Raw genomic sequence first — 16,817 nt, 5'->3', positions numbered from 1 at the left:
TTGATTGCAGCCCTTGGCGATTGCTGTGGCACCCACTGCAGCTCTCTGCAATTGGACTCGTGAACCAGTTTGTTTCTGGCTAAACCCGTAACTCTCGGCCACTGAGCTTGCTGGTGTCAGTGTGCAGAGTGGAGTCTGCGTTTCTTCCCTTGGCTGCGTGCACGCATCCTAAAATGCACCCCGGTCTCTGGGAATGCCGAGAGGTTTTACTCAGTTCTGTGTTCCCTCCCTCTGGCAGCTTGCAGACAGCAGGATGTGGCACGAAGCCCGCAAGCATGAGCGCAAACTCCGTGGGATGATGGTCGATTATAAGAAACGAGCTGAACGTCGGCGAGAATATTATGAAAAAATCGTGAGTGTCCCTGCACGGTCCTGGCCCTGGCCCCACCCCCTGCACCCTGATCTGTGACCCTTGCTGTTGAGTTGGGTAATGCTTCAGTTGTTTCCTGTTCCCATGTCTGGCTTTATGCAGTTTAATATATTGCTGTTTAGTTGTAAAGTACGCACAGGAAGCATCCAAGACGTGTGTCTGTTAGTGCTGGGACCTTTGGCCCGTCCTCATTTCTGTGACTTTGCTCTTGCGTTAAGTTTTTACCTTTAATGGCAGTTAGGCCTGGACAGTAAATGTCAAGTCTCTTTCAGGGTAGACACGCCCCTGTGTTGCGGGGTTTTGCTGTAGATCAGGTGGCTATAAACCACATTATAGTGTGTCTCAGACTAAATACAGGGGAAAATTAAACAGTTCAGTCTCAAAGTATCGGCTTTCCCTGCGTACAGTGTGGGCCTGCACTCTGAGGTCTGGTTGGTCCCTCTTAGTGCTCTCCTGCAGGTGGTGGCAATATTCTATATTCACTGTGCCTAAAGTGGAGCCTAGTAACCAGAATGAGGCCTTGAGGCAGCCACGCCTATTGCTGTGGTAGCTCAGTCCTCCCCTAAGGGCTGCAGTTCTCCTCTGCCTAAGAGACTCGATACATGCTGGATCCCATACCGACTTCCTGAGCAACCTCTGCTGCAGCAGGCAGAACTGCCCCGGTGGCGCTGTGACCGCAGAGCAGCATGCTGGGCCATTCCAAGGAGAGAGTTGTGGTGATGACCGGTGGGCTGTGTGGTTACCATCTTTTCTGGGCCTGCTATGTTCTTGTGTGCGGGCAGCCCGGGAGGCATTTTGTAGAGTTGAATTCTTGCAGGTTGAGTTCCCTTTCGGGAAGAACAGGGCAGGATTCCACAAGCAGGAGTGCCTGATCTGCAGTGTGACTCTTGGATCAGCCCTTTGGCCTGCTTCCCTGTGGTGTGTCCCTCTCTAAAATGCAGTCCTACTCTCAGCCGTGGCTGACACCATATCACGTCTGCTCAGTTTACGAGTGAATTGGTGCTTTATCTAGCTGCCGGCACCACAGAATTAACCTGAGATCTGTGAGCAAACTTGGATTCTTTTGTTGTGTGGCAACATCAGTAACAAAACTTCTGCAGGCCAAACTGGATCTGCCGTCCCACTCACGCAGTCCGTTAGTCTTTCTTGGACATGCACAAGGATAACTGACTGCAGCGTAGGAAGCAAACTGACACATACGAAGGAATTGAATCCAGCTCCTTCTGTCTTAGCGGTGCTGGCATTGCGGGGCTAAGAGCACTGAAAAGTTTTGTCACTAAAGGCAGCAGGCTTGCCCTTGGTGTGCACGTGAGGCTTCTGTTGTCGGTCTTCAGAGGAGCATGGCACTTTAACTGCTGCTGCCTGCTGTGTAGTGCAGCCCGGAGCTCCCCCTTACACATGATACTCTAAGACTCCCAGGGGAGGGGGGGGTGACTCTGCTCTGAGGGGATTTCACTTGTAGCTTTATGAAGGCTTAAACTTCTTACAGTGGCTTTGGACTCAGCCGTTCAGCTTCAGCATTACGTGGCGCCTTGCTCAAACTGACCAGATCCCGTAAAACGCCAGCTTTACAAATCTCGGTGTTTGTGCTTCTTCCAGAAAAAGGACCCAGCTCAGTTCCTCCAAGTGCATGGCCGGGCATGTAAGGTCCACTTGGATTCTGCCGTTGCTCTTGCAGCTGAAAGTCCTGTCAACATGTGAGTAGCTTGACCCAGCCGAGCGGGCCCTGCCTGCTAGCTCTGCCCTGACTGTCTGGGGCATTTTGAAGCAGATGAGGGATTGTGGCTCACAGGCCCTTGAAGGGGGCACCATCGACTTGCTCTCCCTTCTGTCTGGCAGTTGTGCTACTAGTAGGATCCCCTAAGGTGACCGAGTGAAGGAGAAGAGGGGGAAGGTCTGGTGTGTTCCCGTCTGTCTGTGCTTTCAGCAACACTTTGTGCATGGCCAGCGATGCTGGGTCTCCTCTATGGTCAGCTCCTTCCTCTCACGTTCACACAACACCAAAGAAATCCTTTGAAAAGAGGGGAAGAAGTGGCTGTAAAACCCCAAGAATTGGCAGGGTGGGGGGCTTGGGACCCGTCACACCTGAGGCGCCTTCGCTGTCTGCACTTCAAGCTGGCTGTCCCTGGCGTGTGCAGCCTTCCAGCATGACTCAGCAAAGGTCAAGATGGGCTTGGGAGGGGCGTGTCATCTTGTAAGTACAGTTCTGTACCTGATGGAGTGACACCACCCCCCCCCCCCCCCCCCCCCCCCCCCCCGCCGCCGCCCCACCCATCCTCTGGGCACATGATCAGCAGCTCACCACAGGGACCTTGGGTCCAGTCCCCAGGAACAGTGGAGAGCGTGGAAATGGCTAGTTCTCCCTGTAATGAGTCAAGGTATCTGAGGCAGGCAAGGCCTTAGCAAAACCTCTCTGTAGGGCTGGGGTCCTGCTGCAGGGTTGTGTTGGGGCATGGGAGATCACAGGGGACTGTTCTGTCTGGCACAGGCTGACTGGCTTATGGGACAAGGGTTTGAGGGGGAATGTTCAGACTTAGACCCTCCCTTCCTCATGGTTCCTCCTGCCTCTTTATCCTCCCTGAGGCAAGTTGGCCTCTTTTCAAACTGATGCAAGTTCAAAGGTACCCCCCAGTCCCCTTTGCCCGGGGTGGGGCAAGAGCTGCGTCCTGCTGGATAGAGGTGCCTCTGAAACCACGCTCTGCCTGGCGTTTACCTTTAGAAGAGGCAGGAACGTTTAGTCGTCTCTTCCCCGCTCTCGCCGGTCAGGTAGGCAGCTGCACTGGCTGCTTTCTCAGCTCTTTGTTGGAGGGGTGGGCGTGTCAGGCATTCAGCAAAGATCTTTCCGCCAGCTGCAAATACCCATGAGCAAGGAGTTTTAAGGTGTCTAGCTCTGACTCCTTCCCCTCCTGAGTGCTCAGTGTTCCCCAGCAGAGGGAGCACACAGTGTGGCCGATTTCTAATGAGCAGAGGCCCCTCCCCTGCACCTTATTTTAAAAATAAAATCCAGGTTATTTTTTCTACATCAAAGAAGCAGAAAGAACCCCACAAGCCCAAGGCTTTTCCTTTGGCAGCGCCTCTAAGGAGATACCCGTTACACATAACAAGTTCACGTCTCTTCCTCCCAGTTGGGGAAGTGAGTAAAGTACAAAAATCCAAGTGCATCCGTGTCTTTATGCTGGACTGCTTTACTCTGCTGAGGTGTACAACAAGAAGGGAAGGTGCCAAGGCTCAGTGTAACATGTGGCTGCTTGTATTAATTTAAGTGGCATCTATTGGCCAAATAGTCAAAGGTGGTAACATGAGTGGGTCATTGTCCAACATTAAACAGCGTTAAACAATGTTCAGGGTACAGAGACCTCAGCCTGCTTAGTGCCATGGCAAACACACTGTTAAAAATCCTTTTTAACCTTCTATTAAAGATACAGAGGAAGGAGAAACCGTTAAAGCATTTCAAATGTAAAGTATTAAGTAAGGCTTTTATTGCAACAACATCCTTTGTTCCCTTTTTCCTTTAGCTGGAAATCATTTTTAGAAGGGGAAAAAACCCTTGTCTGACAGTCTCTTAGGTGGTATCAAAGATGAAGCCGTAGATGTGGTATATCTTACTTTAGTAAGATTTTTGATACTGTCTCACGTGACCTTCTCATAAGCAAACTAGGGAAATATAACCTAGATGGAGCTGCTATAAGTGGGTGCATAACTGGCTGGAAAACCGTTTCCAGAGAGTAGTTATCAGTGGTTCACAGTCAAGCTGGAATGGCATATCAAGTGGGATCTTGTAGGGATCAGTTCTGGGTCTGGTTCTGTTATGTATCTTTATCAATGATTTAGATAATGGCATAAAGCAGTGGTCTCCAAACTGTGGGGCACTCCCCCGTAGAAGGACATGGAAGAAAGTTCAGGGGCACAGCGAGATCCAGGCCAGACTTCACAAGGGACAGGGAGGGAGCGCCACCCAGCCCTGCTCTGCCTCCAGCTCAGCTCCGGCCCTGGACCTGGCTGCCGCTGCAGCTCCAACTGTGGCTCATCCTCAGTTGGGTTGTGAACCCAACCACAGTCCTAGGCCAGGCTCCCGGGGGGTGCGGGCAGAGTCCATTATGGGTAAGGGGTGGGGGGTGGGGGTGACATAAACATTTTGGGGACCACTGGCATAGAGAGAACACGTACAAAGTTTGTGGATGCTACCAAGCTGGGAGGAGTTGCAAGTGCTTTGGAGAAGAGGATTAAAATTCAAAAGATTCTGGACAAACTGGAGAAATGGTCTAAAGTAAAGAGGATGAAATTCACTAAGGACAAATGCAATGTGCTCCACTTAAGAAGGAACAATCAGTTGCATACATACAAAATGGGAAATGAGTGCATAAGAAGGAGTACTGCAGAAAGGGACCTGGGGGTCATCATGGATCACAAGCTAAATGTGAGTCAGTGTCACACTGCTGCCCAAAAAAAGCAAACATCATTCTGGGATGTTATTAGCAGGAGTGTTGCAAGCAAAACACAAGTAATTCTTCCACCCTACTCTGTGCTGATTAGGTCTCAGCTAGAGTATTGTGTCCAGTTCTGGATGCCACACTTCAGAAGAGATCTGGCCAAATTGGATAAAGTCCAGAGAAGAACAACAGAAATGACTAAAAGTCTAGAAAACATGATCTGTGAGGGAAAATTGAAAAAAAACCTGTTTGTTTAGTCTGGAGAAAAGAAGACTGAGGGGGGGACATAACAGTTTTCAAGTACGTAAAAGGTTGTTACAAGGAGGAGGGAGAAAAATTGTTCTCGTTAACCTCAGGATAGGACAAGAGGCAATGGATTTAAATTGCAGCGAGGGATGTTTAGGTTGGACATTAGGAAAAACTTCCTAACTGTCAGGGTAGTTAAGCACGGGAATAAATTGCCTAGGGAGGTTGTGAAATCTCCATCATTGGCGATTTTTAAGAGCAGGTTGGACGGACACGTGTCAGTGATGATCTAGATAATACTTAGTCCTGCCTTGAGTGCAGGGGACTGATGAGAAGATGTCTCGAGGTCCCTTCCAGTCCTACGATTCTGTGATAGCTCTTCTTTTTGGGGAAAGAGAAAAAGTTAGTGAAGATAAGATGGAGATGTTATTGCTGTTAAAGTCTGATCCTGTTTCCTAGAAGACAAGACAAACCCACACTGCTAGAAAAACGGAAGCACAAAACACTGTCTTATCAGCCACTTTGAGATCTGGCAAACTTGTACCAGCATCAGGCTATTTAGGGCATTGCTTTTATTTGCCTGTCTGATCACAGGCTTACAGCAGTCTTGCAAAACATAGTCTTCACCTGCTAAGCCAGACTTGTATTAAACAGAAGACAAAGGAAAAGGGATAGGAAAGAGAAGAAATAAGGTGGAGAAGGGCGCACAAGGGGATGCGGTACAACAGCCTCATCCCAGAGTGTGTTCAAGATTTACCCAGAGCTGGCATTGGTGACGCTGTCTTCTGGGTCCCTCTCTGTGGCCTAGTCTGGCCCAGACCTCGCTTGGGATTAGAACGCCGAAGGCTCAGCGGTGTTCCGATGGATCTGTGTTTCAGGAGGTGGTGGGGTAGCAGCCATGATGGTGAAGATCACTCCTTCCTCTTGGTTTGGTCACCCAGCATCATCCTTGTTGACTTTTCCCCCCCCCAAAGTCTTGCCTTTAGAGGACCCCAAGACAGTGATGGGAGGGAATAGCCCACCCCTCATTATTTTGTTCATCCATCAGGCTTAGTTTCTGACGCACCAGTTTGGGGTTGTTGATTTCTGATCCTACACTTTTTTGTTTACCAGGCACGGTCTCGCTCTCATGTTCTTGAACTATATCAGGAGGCCTTTTTGTTTAGACTGATTTAGTTCTTCTGCCTCCGTTTGGCACCTTTTCCCATTGACATTTATTGTTATAGGTTATTGTGACATTTGGTTAATTTTTATCCACTTTCCCACGGTTAGGCTTAAACCTGGGGTAGGCCTGCCAGAGCCCAAGCATAATTTTTTCAAACTTGTAACACGGGCCCCCTCTCTCTCTCACACACACACACCACAATCCCAGATCCCATACTTACAAACTCATGAGCCATGAACATTTTTTTCCTCATGGTAATGGGGGTTGCAGTCTGGGCCGGGCCCCCCAGGTCCTCTGGGTCCCGGTAAAGTGTACCCTTTTCTCCCCCATGTGGGGGCCCTGACTACTAGGCTCCAATTGTCACTACAGGCTGGTTCTGGCTAAGAGCGTGTCCCATTGTGTACCCTGCAGCAGAGCCAGTGCACCAATGTTATGGGACTGAACTGCAGGGGGTCTAGAGTGAGCGCCCCAGCACCTCTGGCTTCCTCTTCGTAGCAGCTGCTCTTGCCGGCAGGTCTGTGATTTGTACCCAGCTGAGGTGCTAAATGACCGTGGTTTCTCTGTTGCTCTCTTGCCTGCAGGATGCCCTGGCAGGGGGATACGAACAACATGATCGACCGGTTTGATGTGCGAGCTCACCTGGACTATATTCCCATGTACACCCCACCACTGCTCAACCCAACGTAAGCCTTTTCCATGGAGTGCAGCTTGACAGCTCCTCTCCAGAACCACCCAACCTCTTCCCTTCAAGCAGAGCATAGGATGCTGGGTGGTCAGTAGCTGCATTACTGATAGTGCAGGCCAGCGGGGCTCAGGGGCGTTCCGTGGTGGTGTTGGTATCACCTCGGATGTAGGGTTGGTGTTTGTAAACAGAACCTTACCCCTGATTTTCCAGGCTGTCCAACGCTGGTGTGGGGGGAGAGCTGCAGCGAGTTCTCCAAGTGCGGATCTGCTTAATGTAGCTCTGAGAGGACCCAGTGGCACTGGGATGCCGTGTTTCTCATTGGCTCTGGGTTGAATGTGCTTGGCTTCCAAGGAAAAAAAAAGACTGTTTTCTGCCTCCCCCATCTACCAGCTCTGCAGACCTGAGCTGGGTTCTGAGTCATATCGGGGTCTCTTTGCACATGTCATTGCTGTTGTGTTCTGCCAAACAAATTAGGGCCCCAGGGCAGCTCCATGGGCTTGCCCGGTGTGACTGACAGGAACAAAGCAAACAGGGCTGCTGTGGTTGAAGAAAGGATTGGATCCAGCTCTGTTGACTGGTGCACATGGAGCAGAGCTGCCTAGAAAGATCAGTGTACAGAATTCATTTCGGAGCGGAACTTCACTAAACAGGGTTTTCCCTTGAGCAGCTGATCTCTGGTACTTAAAGCTCTGGCCCCAGCATTGAAGGGGGCTGGGATCAACCTTAGCTTAAAAATTTGGTAAGAATTGCCAAGGCAGATGACTGTGGAGTCTGCCAGATGAACGGAGCAGGGTCTGTCCTTTCACCACACTGCCCCTCTGCCCATGTGGCTCCCTGCTTCCCATCCTGGTGTAGAGAGAGCTGCCTTGGGTGGGCCTTGGCTGGGAGGTGGATTTATTTAGGAAGTGGCCAAGTAGATTTCTCGACTGGTTCCCTTCCTCCCCATCCCCTCTGTCTGCCACCCCTCCCATCCAGATGCCAAACTCCCTATGTTGAGGTCTGCAGAAGCAGCTTCAGTAACTAAATTTCCCCAACCCGCTCACCCCCCCCGCTCAGAACTCATCCTCACCAAGTTTAGCATTTCTAAGCCAAGCCAGCTCGAAGTGAGGATGGCCCTGCATCTTTCCCAGAACTCCTGTGAAACGTCACGCCAGCTGGGTTTCACGGGAGGGAGATTTGCACCAGGTTTGTAAAGGAAAGCCAGCTTCAGCCTTGTCCATGGAGGCTCCCACGTAATTGTGCAGCCTCCTGCTGTGCTCTGTTAATACTCGTGGAAGTCATTGATGCATGGGGACAGCCACCAAGGGGTTAATGTTGCACTGATTGAACAGGGATGTTAGCAGAATGCAGCTGCAGTTCCTTTAGGATCCAGTTTCCATAAGTGCCTTGGTCGCCATTTTAGATGTGACCTGGGAGCCTGAATCTCCCAGGAACTCACTTGTGGAAATGGGACGTAGGCTGCCAAGTCACTGAGGTGCTTCTGAGCCGGGCACCTTTAGTTCTGTCCTGTCTGCCCAGGTGCCTCCTAGTGCCAGCGTGTGTTCTTCCTTTGCAGCTCTCCCGAGCAGGAGTCGGACGAGAGGAAATGTAACTACGAACGCTACAGGGGCCTGGTGCAGAATGACTTCGCTGGCAGTAAGTGTCTGTTGGAGACTGCTTTCCATTGGGGCACTGTGTCATCCGTGTGGGTGATGCTGTGAAGAGAAGCTGGCTCTGTGTCAGCTGGCAACAGTGGCATGGTTCCTGACACCCTTCTGCGAACGGGCTTCTGCTCTGCTCTGCCAAGAGGAGGGAGTGAGACCCCCCCACCCATGGCCCACTGGGCTCTTGGGTTCTCTGCTGAGATTAAGCTTGAGGGGGCAGTTAGTGCACCTTTGGTAACCTGCACATGTCCACCCAGCCCTTCACCAAGGGTCCCAAGCAGTCATCGGCTGGTAACAACTTTCAGCCACTTCTGAGCTAGCCTGCATTCTGGCCAGCGACTTCTAGGATTCAGGCTCAGCGATCCATCCCCATCCTCCTACGCTATCCCGGCTCTCAAGGCGGGGATCCTGCTCTGCTAAGGTGGTTTGATGACACATACGGGCAAGGCTCCCTCTGACCTGTGTTATCTCGAATGAGTCCCAGTCACTTGGTTGTAATCATGGCCTGTTGGCATCGGTATTTGCCCGCGCGTGGCTGTCAGGCTGGCATGTAACTCCTCCTTCCTTGTGTGTGTCTGTCTGTCTGAAGTCTCAGAGGAGCAGTGTCTCTATCAGATCTATATTGATGAACTCTATGGGGGACTCCAGAAGCCCAATGAGGATGAGAAAAAGAAGTGAGTATGGGAAAAAGAGGGGTCCGTGTCGGTCTCTAGGGGCGTGCGTGCTGAGCTGCCTCTCCAGACATGTTTTGGAGGGGACAGAAGCGAATGAATATCGTGCCCCAAGCTGGATCAGAATGAACAGCCACTGTCTCTCCTCTCTGCCCTGCCTCGGAATTAGGTTTTCCAGGGACACCCTTGCATGTAGCAGTGGCCCTGCTCCACCAGACTTGGGTCCATGGGGCAGCTGTGCTGCCTGTGGTAGTGTCTGATGCTGCAGAGGAAGTTACTTCCCACTCTTCCTGAGTAATAAAGCTGCTGGATGTTGAGTAGCAGCTGGGACAGTTCCTTCCTGACCTGGCAGTGCTCAGCTCATCCTGAAGCCTGAGACTGGGTTACTTTCTGCCTCAGTGCAGGCACCATGACTAGTCAGACTGCACATGTAGCACCGCCAGCATGCCGGCTGCTGGCCAAAGTCCTGGTGGAGGGTTCCTGCCCTGCGATTGGGAGAGAAGGGATCTGAAAAAAGACAGACCATTTTCCTTGCCCCTCCTCGTGCTTTCCTGGCAACTCAGCATGATGCCTGCAGGGGAGGGCAGGGTGATGGGCTCAAGTGTCTGGTGCAGGGGAGAGGCCTTTGATGCCCAGGACTCTTTCTGTAGTGTTTCTCCCTTAACTAAGCTTTTGGTTTTCAAACATAACTGGGATCTTTGGGTGGTTGGCAATGTGGGGTTCAACGGAGCAGCCCTCTGTCAGAAGGTGAGGTCGGTGCCATAAAGTTCCAGGGACCTCGAGTAGGTGCCCTGTGCCTGCGCCCTGCCAGCACATGTTCACAGGTGGGTGTTTGTGCCCAGGCTCGCGGAGAAGAAGGCATCGATTGGTTACACATACGAGGACAGCACCGTGGCCGAGCTGGAGAACTCCTTGGAGAAGCGGGCAGACGAGGAGGACTCTGAGGAGGACAGCAACACGGATGAGGACGAAGTCATTCCAGATATCGGTGCGTCTCCCTTGCCCGCAGCCAGGCAGCCCGGCCCTTGGGATCTCGCCTGCCCAGGCCTCGCGTGCGCACACACCTGCTGTCCCAAGCTGCCCCAGGTGGTCCCTCAGGTGCCAACTCCCCAGTGTGCTGGCCACATGCCTGTGTTACGTGGCGCCTGGCTGTCTCTCTAGGGGAGGGGCGGGGGGTTTCAGTGCGCTAGTTCCTGAACTGTGCGACCTTGCATTCCCTTGGCCAACCCTTTCCAGCCCCCTCCTCCCTTCGCACACTGGTGGGGGCTTGCAGGGGATCTTGGGTTCCAGCTGGGGTTGTGTTCCATCCCCATCCCTTTAGTTCTGCCCCCTGCTGCTTCATTGGGGCTGGTGAACACCCCCCCTGGGGAATGGGAGGCTGGTGGCTGACCTCAGAACCCTGGGCTTCCCCAGCTGAGCTCAGGTAAAGGGGCTGCCGTGTGTTGCGGCGAGGAGGGTGGGAGGTACTGCTGCCCCGCTCCACCCCCTTGATCCTGTGAGCAGGGGGTAGTGGACCATGTTCGCTGAGCTCGGCACTGGAAACCGGCCTCCTGAGAGGCCCAAGAAAGTCCCGTGGGTCTCCCCCACCCCCGGCTCAAACCTCTGCTGCCATAGGGTGCAGCGGGCGCTCCCGAGCAGATATTCCAGGTAGCCCCGGGGCAGCTGGAGAGCAGCCCTGCCCCGCTCCCTGTCCCGAGTGCTGCGCTGACACCTGTGCTCTGCTTGCAGATGTGGAAGTGGACGTGGACGAGTTAAATCAGGAGCAGGTGGCTGACCTGAATAAACAGGCGACCACGTACGGGATGGCCGAGGGGGACTTTGTCAGGTACGGTCTGCGTGCGAGCCAGGACCCGGGGCGGAGCTCCAGGCACGAGTCATGAGAGCCTTAGCAGGGTGTGGCCAGCCAAAGGCCTCCATGCTTCCTCCGTGGGCTGCACGTCAACCTGGGTGGCGATATAGGGGAGCTATGGCTTACTTCAGGGTGTGGGGTGCAGATGTGCCCACTCAGGCTTGGTGGGGCTCCCAGGGCAGCAGGCCCTTGGCAGCACTGGCTTGTGGGAGGCTGCTGCTGCCCCTCTGCCCACATGCACTGAGAAGGTTGTTTTGGGGCAAATGTGTACAGCTGTCTGGATCCTGCAGGGAGCAGCGAGCGCGTGGGGCAGCCCCCTGGGTTTGACTGGGGGCCTGGCACATTGCCTGCCATGCATGTGAAGTGCCAGCCCCTGGTGGGGAGGGGCGTCCGGCTCTGGCATCAGTGTTGCTCCTGTGGAGGGGCAAAAAGCATCTGACCTAGGTGGCAGGAGAGCCAGGGAGAGATGCAGGATTAAATTCAACCCTTTTCTGCGCTGATGCTTCTCGATGCACCTGGGGGAGTAGTGGCGGCTTAGTTTAATTTTAGTACAAGGCCCTGCAGATGACACCTGTCCTGCTTTTCCGGGGGCAGCCCGGACGCTGCTGCTGCACAGGGCGGCTCTGACTTGGTGTTTCCTCCTTTATGCCAGTGGCCAGGGGCAGAGCGTAGGCTTGTTGTGGTAGTGAAGTCCCTCTGTCGCAGCGCACCCATGCCCCTGTGCTGTGTATCTCCATCCCGGGGCTGGGCAGGGCAGGCTGTGTGAGCGCTGGGAACAGCCAGACTTAACCATCTTTCTTTCCTTTGCTGGAAGGATGTTGCGGAAGGACAAAGAGGAGGCAGAAGCCATTAAACACGCCAAAGCCCTCGAGGAGGAGAAAGCCATGTACTCGGTACGGCAGAGCCCCCCCTCTGTTCTCTGCCCATATTTCCCAAGTCTGGTGAAATGGATCAGTGGTGCCTTCTGGTTAGCTTTTGTGTTAGCAGTGGGCTTCAGAGGAGGTTTTAACAGACCTGGCCGTGTTAACCAGGACTCCTCACAGCCAGGCTGGGGCAGCTCAGCCCAGAAGAGCTGGGTGGGGCAGGTGGTCATTTCCCACCTCCTCACGCTGGGGTAGAGCAATGGAAATGCTGAGCCATGCGAAAGTGCAGCAGGGCTGGGAGTCTCTGGCAGGCTTTCCTCCTCTGCTCAGCTCGGGGCCTTTCTTCTCTAGGGCCGTCGCTCTCGCCGACAGAGGAGGGAGTTCAGAGAGAAGCGCTTAAAAGGAAGAAAAATCAGCCCTCCCAGGTAAGGCGGTGACGGCGGACCGGCCCCCTGCAGAGGGGCTGGAGAGCAACGGAGTGCAGGGGCAGGCCTCTGGCTCTGCCCATCCTGGGAGCAAGGGCCTGGGCTGGGTTCTTGTCTCCCGTGGCTGGCCCCCGCGGCAATGTCTGGGCAGCTCCCGCAGTCGAACACAGTGACTCCTGGCATGTTTATTTCGAACATCTGGTTCTGAAAAGGCTCCATCCACATGGACTCCGCCAGGGCAAGTTCGCCACGGTCCCTTGGGCGCCTTGAAAGGGGGCAGGGCAGCGGGCTGCTCCTTTGGCCCGGGGCTCTGACTGTGCTACGGCCTGTATGGAGGGCAGGGAGTCTTGTGCTCACACACCAACGTATAAGCCAGTGATCTGGTAAATCCATTAGCTCTTTCCCTTAAGGCCTCGGGGCGGCTGACTTAGCTCCATGTGCTTTCCTCCCTGCTTCTTATCTGGGCTCCCCCTCCGATCCCCTTTAGCAGGGAGGCTGGTACCTGTGTGTTCTCACCTCCACACACCGCCACCACAGTCCGGGTGCCCCAGGGCTACCATCCCTCTCTAGGGGAGGCCTCAAGGCCTTTGGATTATTAACCCTCCTGTTTGTACCTGCAGATGAGGTCTGAGAGGGGCTGCAACCTAGTGGGTTAAACCCAAGAGTGGTTCTGCCCTGCTTCTGGCACTGAATGGGCACTGGAGAGCGTGAGCGGCATAGCTGCGCTGCCTGCTGGTCCCGCCGCAGGGTGGTTCTCTGGGAGCCCAGTTGCTGGCTACACGTCCGGCTGTGCTCCTTGGATCTCTCCGTGGGCCTTGCCATGGGCTCTCCCTGACGCATTCTCTCTTTGCAGCTATGCGAGGAGAGACAGCCCCACGTACGATCCCTACAAACGGTGAGTGCCCGGAGCTGCTGGCACGGCTTGCTGACCATGCCAGGAGCAGTTTGATGTGCCTCTGCCCCTCCTGGGGGAGAGGCCAGGGCAGTGACAGTCCCTGGGGATTCCTGTAGCTGACAGACTGAGGGGTCCATGGGCTGGGGAAAGGAGCAGGTGCTACGGGACATGCTGGGTCTGCTGCAGCCCTAGGGAGGCCCAGCCAGGGTCTAAAAGCTGCAACCAGCCCAGTGTGTGCTGCCCACGGGGGAGCTTGTGGCAAGTCCCATCTCCCACAGTGAAGCAGCCTCTCCTGTCCTCCCTTTGTTCCCAGGTCGCCTTCGGAGTCCAGCTCAGAATCCCGCTCGCGCTCTCGCTCGCCTTCCCCGAGCCAAGAAGAGAAGATCACGTTCATCACCAGCTTCGGGGGCAGCGACGAGGAAGCAGCTGCTGCTCAAGCGGGAGGAGCCCCCGGGAAACCCGTCTCCCTTGGCAAACCACGCTCTATCCAAGTGCCTCAGGGCAGCGCTGCGGCAGGTCATAGCGTCTCCTCCCGGTCGGTAACTCCCCCGTCTGGCTCGCTTTCCCAAACCTTAACACCAGAGACTCAGCAGGGGCCAAAGGCCCCGTCGCCGCCATCGGCCTGCACCCGCTGTGCCCCCGATGGGCACCAAGTCAAGCTGCCCCTGCTTGGAGACGTTGTCCAGTGGGAGCTCTTGGCATCTAGTCCTTTCCAGCTGCCCTTTCGGTGTTAGTCCTGCCCGTGGGCGGCCAGTTGGGTGCACTCCAGGAGCCTGAACAAAAGGCCTTCTTAGGTAGACGGTGCCTGGAGGGCCCTGAATAGCCAGACCCTCGACCTGTGAGGGGAACGCTGGGGGGGGGGCTGCTCGTCCTGAGCCTGGGGAAGGGACCTGGCACGTCAGTGAGGGAGAGAAACTAGGTCATGGGGGTTCTGGCAGCTGGAAAGGGGCAGCTCTCTTCCTTGCCCACAACATCCGTTCCTCTCCTTGCGCTCCCCACTGAGTTGCTGTGCTTCCCCTCCTCACCAGTGCCCTCCAGCCATGGAGCCAGGCACGCCCAGGCCTGTCCCAACTCCCTCGCTAGGCGAGCAGGGTGTTTGAGCCCGGGGTGAGTGCTCACGGAGTTGCAATGTGCTATACAGACTAAGCTGGTGCTCGGGTGTGGGGCTGTGGCTGCATCATTGTGTGTTTGTGATGAACTAGCCCTGAGCCAGAGGCTTCACCAGCTCCAGGGGCCTGTGTCCCGTTGCACAGCTCATGACCAAAGTTACGTAGGGAGATGGAACCGCAGAGACTCTGCAGAACCCCCAGGCGGTTCCCTGCAGTCAGAACTGTACGTCCTGGCGTCCGGGCTGGTACACCACACTGGCACTGCCTAATGTTACTGCCCCTTTCAGTGCCCCCTGTGGTATTGCTGGGAGCCAAAATCCCAGCTTGCCCCAGGAGCCCTGCCCCATGGGAGAGAGTCGTGTCTCACGTTGGTCCCACGTTGCAGGAGGTGATGGTCCCCTCCTCTAGCCCTCAGGAGGTGCTGGGGTGGGGGTGGGGAGGCTAGAAAGCTGCTAATCTGGTTTAGGCAGTGAGGCCATTGGAGGTGGGGGCGGGGGGCTGTGAGAAGAGCCCAGCGTCCCAGTCAGTCTTTCTCAGAACCATTTCCCTCCCGACTCGCTGGGCCAGCCAAAGCTGAGCCCGGTATTTTGCTGGAGGCCTTGTTGGAGGATCCGGGGATGTTGACTCGTCAGGCTTTTCCCCAGCATTGGAGTAGGATGGTGTAACCAAACCCAGTCCTGAGCCGGGGCTGAATAGCCTGAGTGGCTGCGTTTGGGTTTCCCCTGCATGGTCCAGGACCATGGAAGTCACTGCTGGCCCTGTCCCTCCATAGTCTTCTGGGGCAGACGGGCAAGACCAGACCTGTTTTACTAGCCTAAGAAAGGCCTGGCCCCCACCGTTCTCCCTGCAGCCTCCCCTGGGGAATGGATAGTGGAGGATTCTGGTAACAGAAGGCCAGACATGAGTTACTGAGCCCCCAGGCCCCTCCGTCAGTGGGCACCGGACACCCCCAGATGCTCTCCTGCTGGGCGTGAGTGAATTGAGCAGCCGGCAGTCGCATTCCAGCCACTGAGGTGCAAGCCCTGTCCCAGGTGCTGGAGCAGAGCTGCTAGCCATGGGGGGGGGGGAGGGTGATGGTGCAGTGTGAGGGGTTGCTCCACAGGGTCGTCTCTGCTGCTGGGGAGCAGGGCCCACCGAACCTGCTGTTGAGTCATTTGGGGTACTGCTACCACCTTTCTTAGCCCTCTCCTGGGCCACGTGCGGGGGTCCTGGTGGCGGCAGGAGAGGGGGTGGTGTCTGCTGCCTTCGTGTGGCCCCACAGCCCGTCTGCCGTGCTCTCTGGCTCTGAAGAGCTGGGCTGGGGAAAGAACTGGCAATGGCTGTCATGACTCGCTTCTTCCTCCCTCACGCCTCTGGGCTCTGGCTGTGCTCACTGGGGGCAGGTGTTTGGGGCTGAGACTGCCCAGTGCTACTTAGGGGAAGGGAAGGGGGCAGGGCTCCTGGCGTGCCATGGTGCTTCAGTTCTTTGGCACCCCTCGTGTCACATCTCTGCCCCCTGCGTGAACGGCTGGCGTTGTCTCTGTCCCTCTGTAGGAGACGCTCCTCCTCCTCCTCCTCGTCCCCGTCCTCCTCCTCGTCCTCCAGCTCCCGCTCCAGCTCCCGCTCTTACCGAGCCAGCGGGCACCACCACCGCTCCAGCCGGTACCACCGCTCCCACAGCCGCCGGTATTCCCGCTCCCGCAGCAGGAGCCGGCGCTACTCCGGAGGGGGGTCGCGGGACGGCCGCCGCCGCTCCAGATCGCACTCGGCTGATCGGGGCCGCCGGTACAGCTCCCGTCGCAGGTCCAGGTAATAGACCCGCCTGGAGCTGTGCAGTGAACTGGGGCTTGTTCACCCTGCAATGGGGCCATGTGCTGCTGTGGTCTGCAGGAGGGCTCCTCTGCAGAGGCAGGGAGAGGGCTGGGTGGGGCTGAGATGGCAGCTTTACACCCCGGGTTCCTCCTCCCTTCCCTGCACCTGGAAGAACCACTGCAGATCCAGCCCTGGCTCTCTGACAAGGGCTATGATAGACAACGGCATTGCCCGCAGCTCTCCACAGCCGTGGGATCGGCAGTCCGAATGCCGTGCTGCTGCCCCACTTGCAGGGCGAGTGTGTGGAGGAGTGGGGGGCTGACATGCACTGTGGCATAGGCAAGTCAGGGAAGCCTGCGTTCCTTGGCTATGTCCTTTGCACTTCTAGGAGCCATTCCCGGTCCGGGGAGCGCTATCGCCGGAGCGGCAGAGCGGGGAGACACTGGAGTAGCAGCCGGAGCAGCAGGAGTCCCAGTGATTCGCGAAGCCGCAGCAGATCAGCTTCTCCAGCAAGAGAGAAACTGCTGAGGCCTGCAGCTTCCCCAGCCGTGGGGGAGAAACTGAAAAAGTGAGTGAGTAGAGCCGGCCCCGTTTGGAGAAGGCCAACCTGTTCTAGCTCTTCCCTGTGCCCCCTTCTACACACTGTGCTTGGCCTTGAGCCCTGCCGCGGAAGGG

At 55.6% G+C, this 16,817-nt stretch overlaps 1 protein-coding gene across 4 annotated transcripts in view; it reads left to right on the top strand.

Annotated features, from left to right (window-relative positions):
• Positions 1–16,817, top strand: part of CLASRP (CLK4 associating serine/arginine rich protein) — a 29,658-nt gene that overhangs the window by 5,743 nt on the left and 7,098 nt on the right. For 3 of the 4 annotated variants that reach the window (XR_010921467.1, XM_067556506.1, XM_067556507.1), the window contains 13 exons: positions 239–352; positions 1,970–2,067; positions 6,793–6,894; positions 8,452–8,531; positions 9,129–9,213; positions 10,053–10,198; positions 10,939–11,035; positions 11,874–11,952; positions 12,274–12,347; positions 13,201–13,242; positions 13,556–13,777; positions 15,885–16,139; positions 16,531–16,710. Coding sequence is in view for 3 of the 4 variants with exons in the window: in XM_067556506.1 (XP_067412607.1) it covers positions 254–352; positions 1,970–2,067; positions 6,793–6,894; positions 8,452–8,531; positions 9,129–9,213; positions 10,053–10,198; positions 10,939–11,035; positions 11,874–11,952; positions 12,274–12,347; positions 13,201–13,242; positions 13,556–13,777; positions 15,885–16,139; positions 16,531–16,710 (1,559 nt within the window). In the remaining variant the exon portion in view is untranslated. Of the gene's footprint in view, positions 1–238; positions 353–1,969; positions 2,068–6,792; positions 6,895–8,451; positions 8,532–9,128; positions 9,214–10,052; positions 10,199–10,938; positions 11,036–11,873; positions 11,953–12,273; positions 12,348–13,200; positions 13,243–13,555; positions 13,778–15,884; positions 16,140–16,530; positions 16,711–16,817 lie in introns of those variants that run through there. The other variant, XM_067556508.1, reaches the window with a different exon arrangement.

The sequence above is a fragment of the Emydura macquarii genome, unplaced genomic scaffold (genome assembly GCF_026122565.2).
Source record: "Emydura macquarii macquarii isolate MOO-44397 ecotype Brisbane River unplaced genomic scaffold, CSIRO-AGI_Emac_v2 contig_1790, whole genome shotgun sequence".
NCBI lineage: Eukaryota > Metazoa > Chordata > Testudines > Chelidae > Emydura > Emydura macquarii.
The sequence above is the reverse complement of the archived record's forward strand: the minus strand, read 5'-3'. Positions and strand labels throughout refer to the sequence as shown.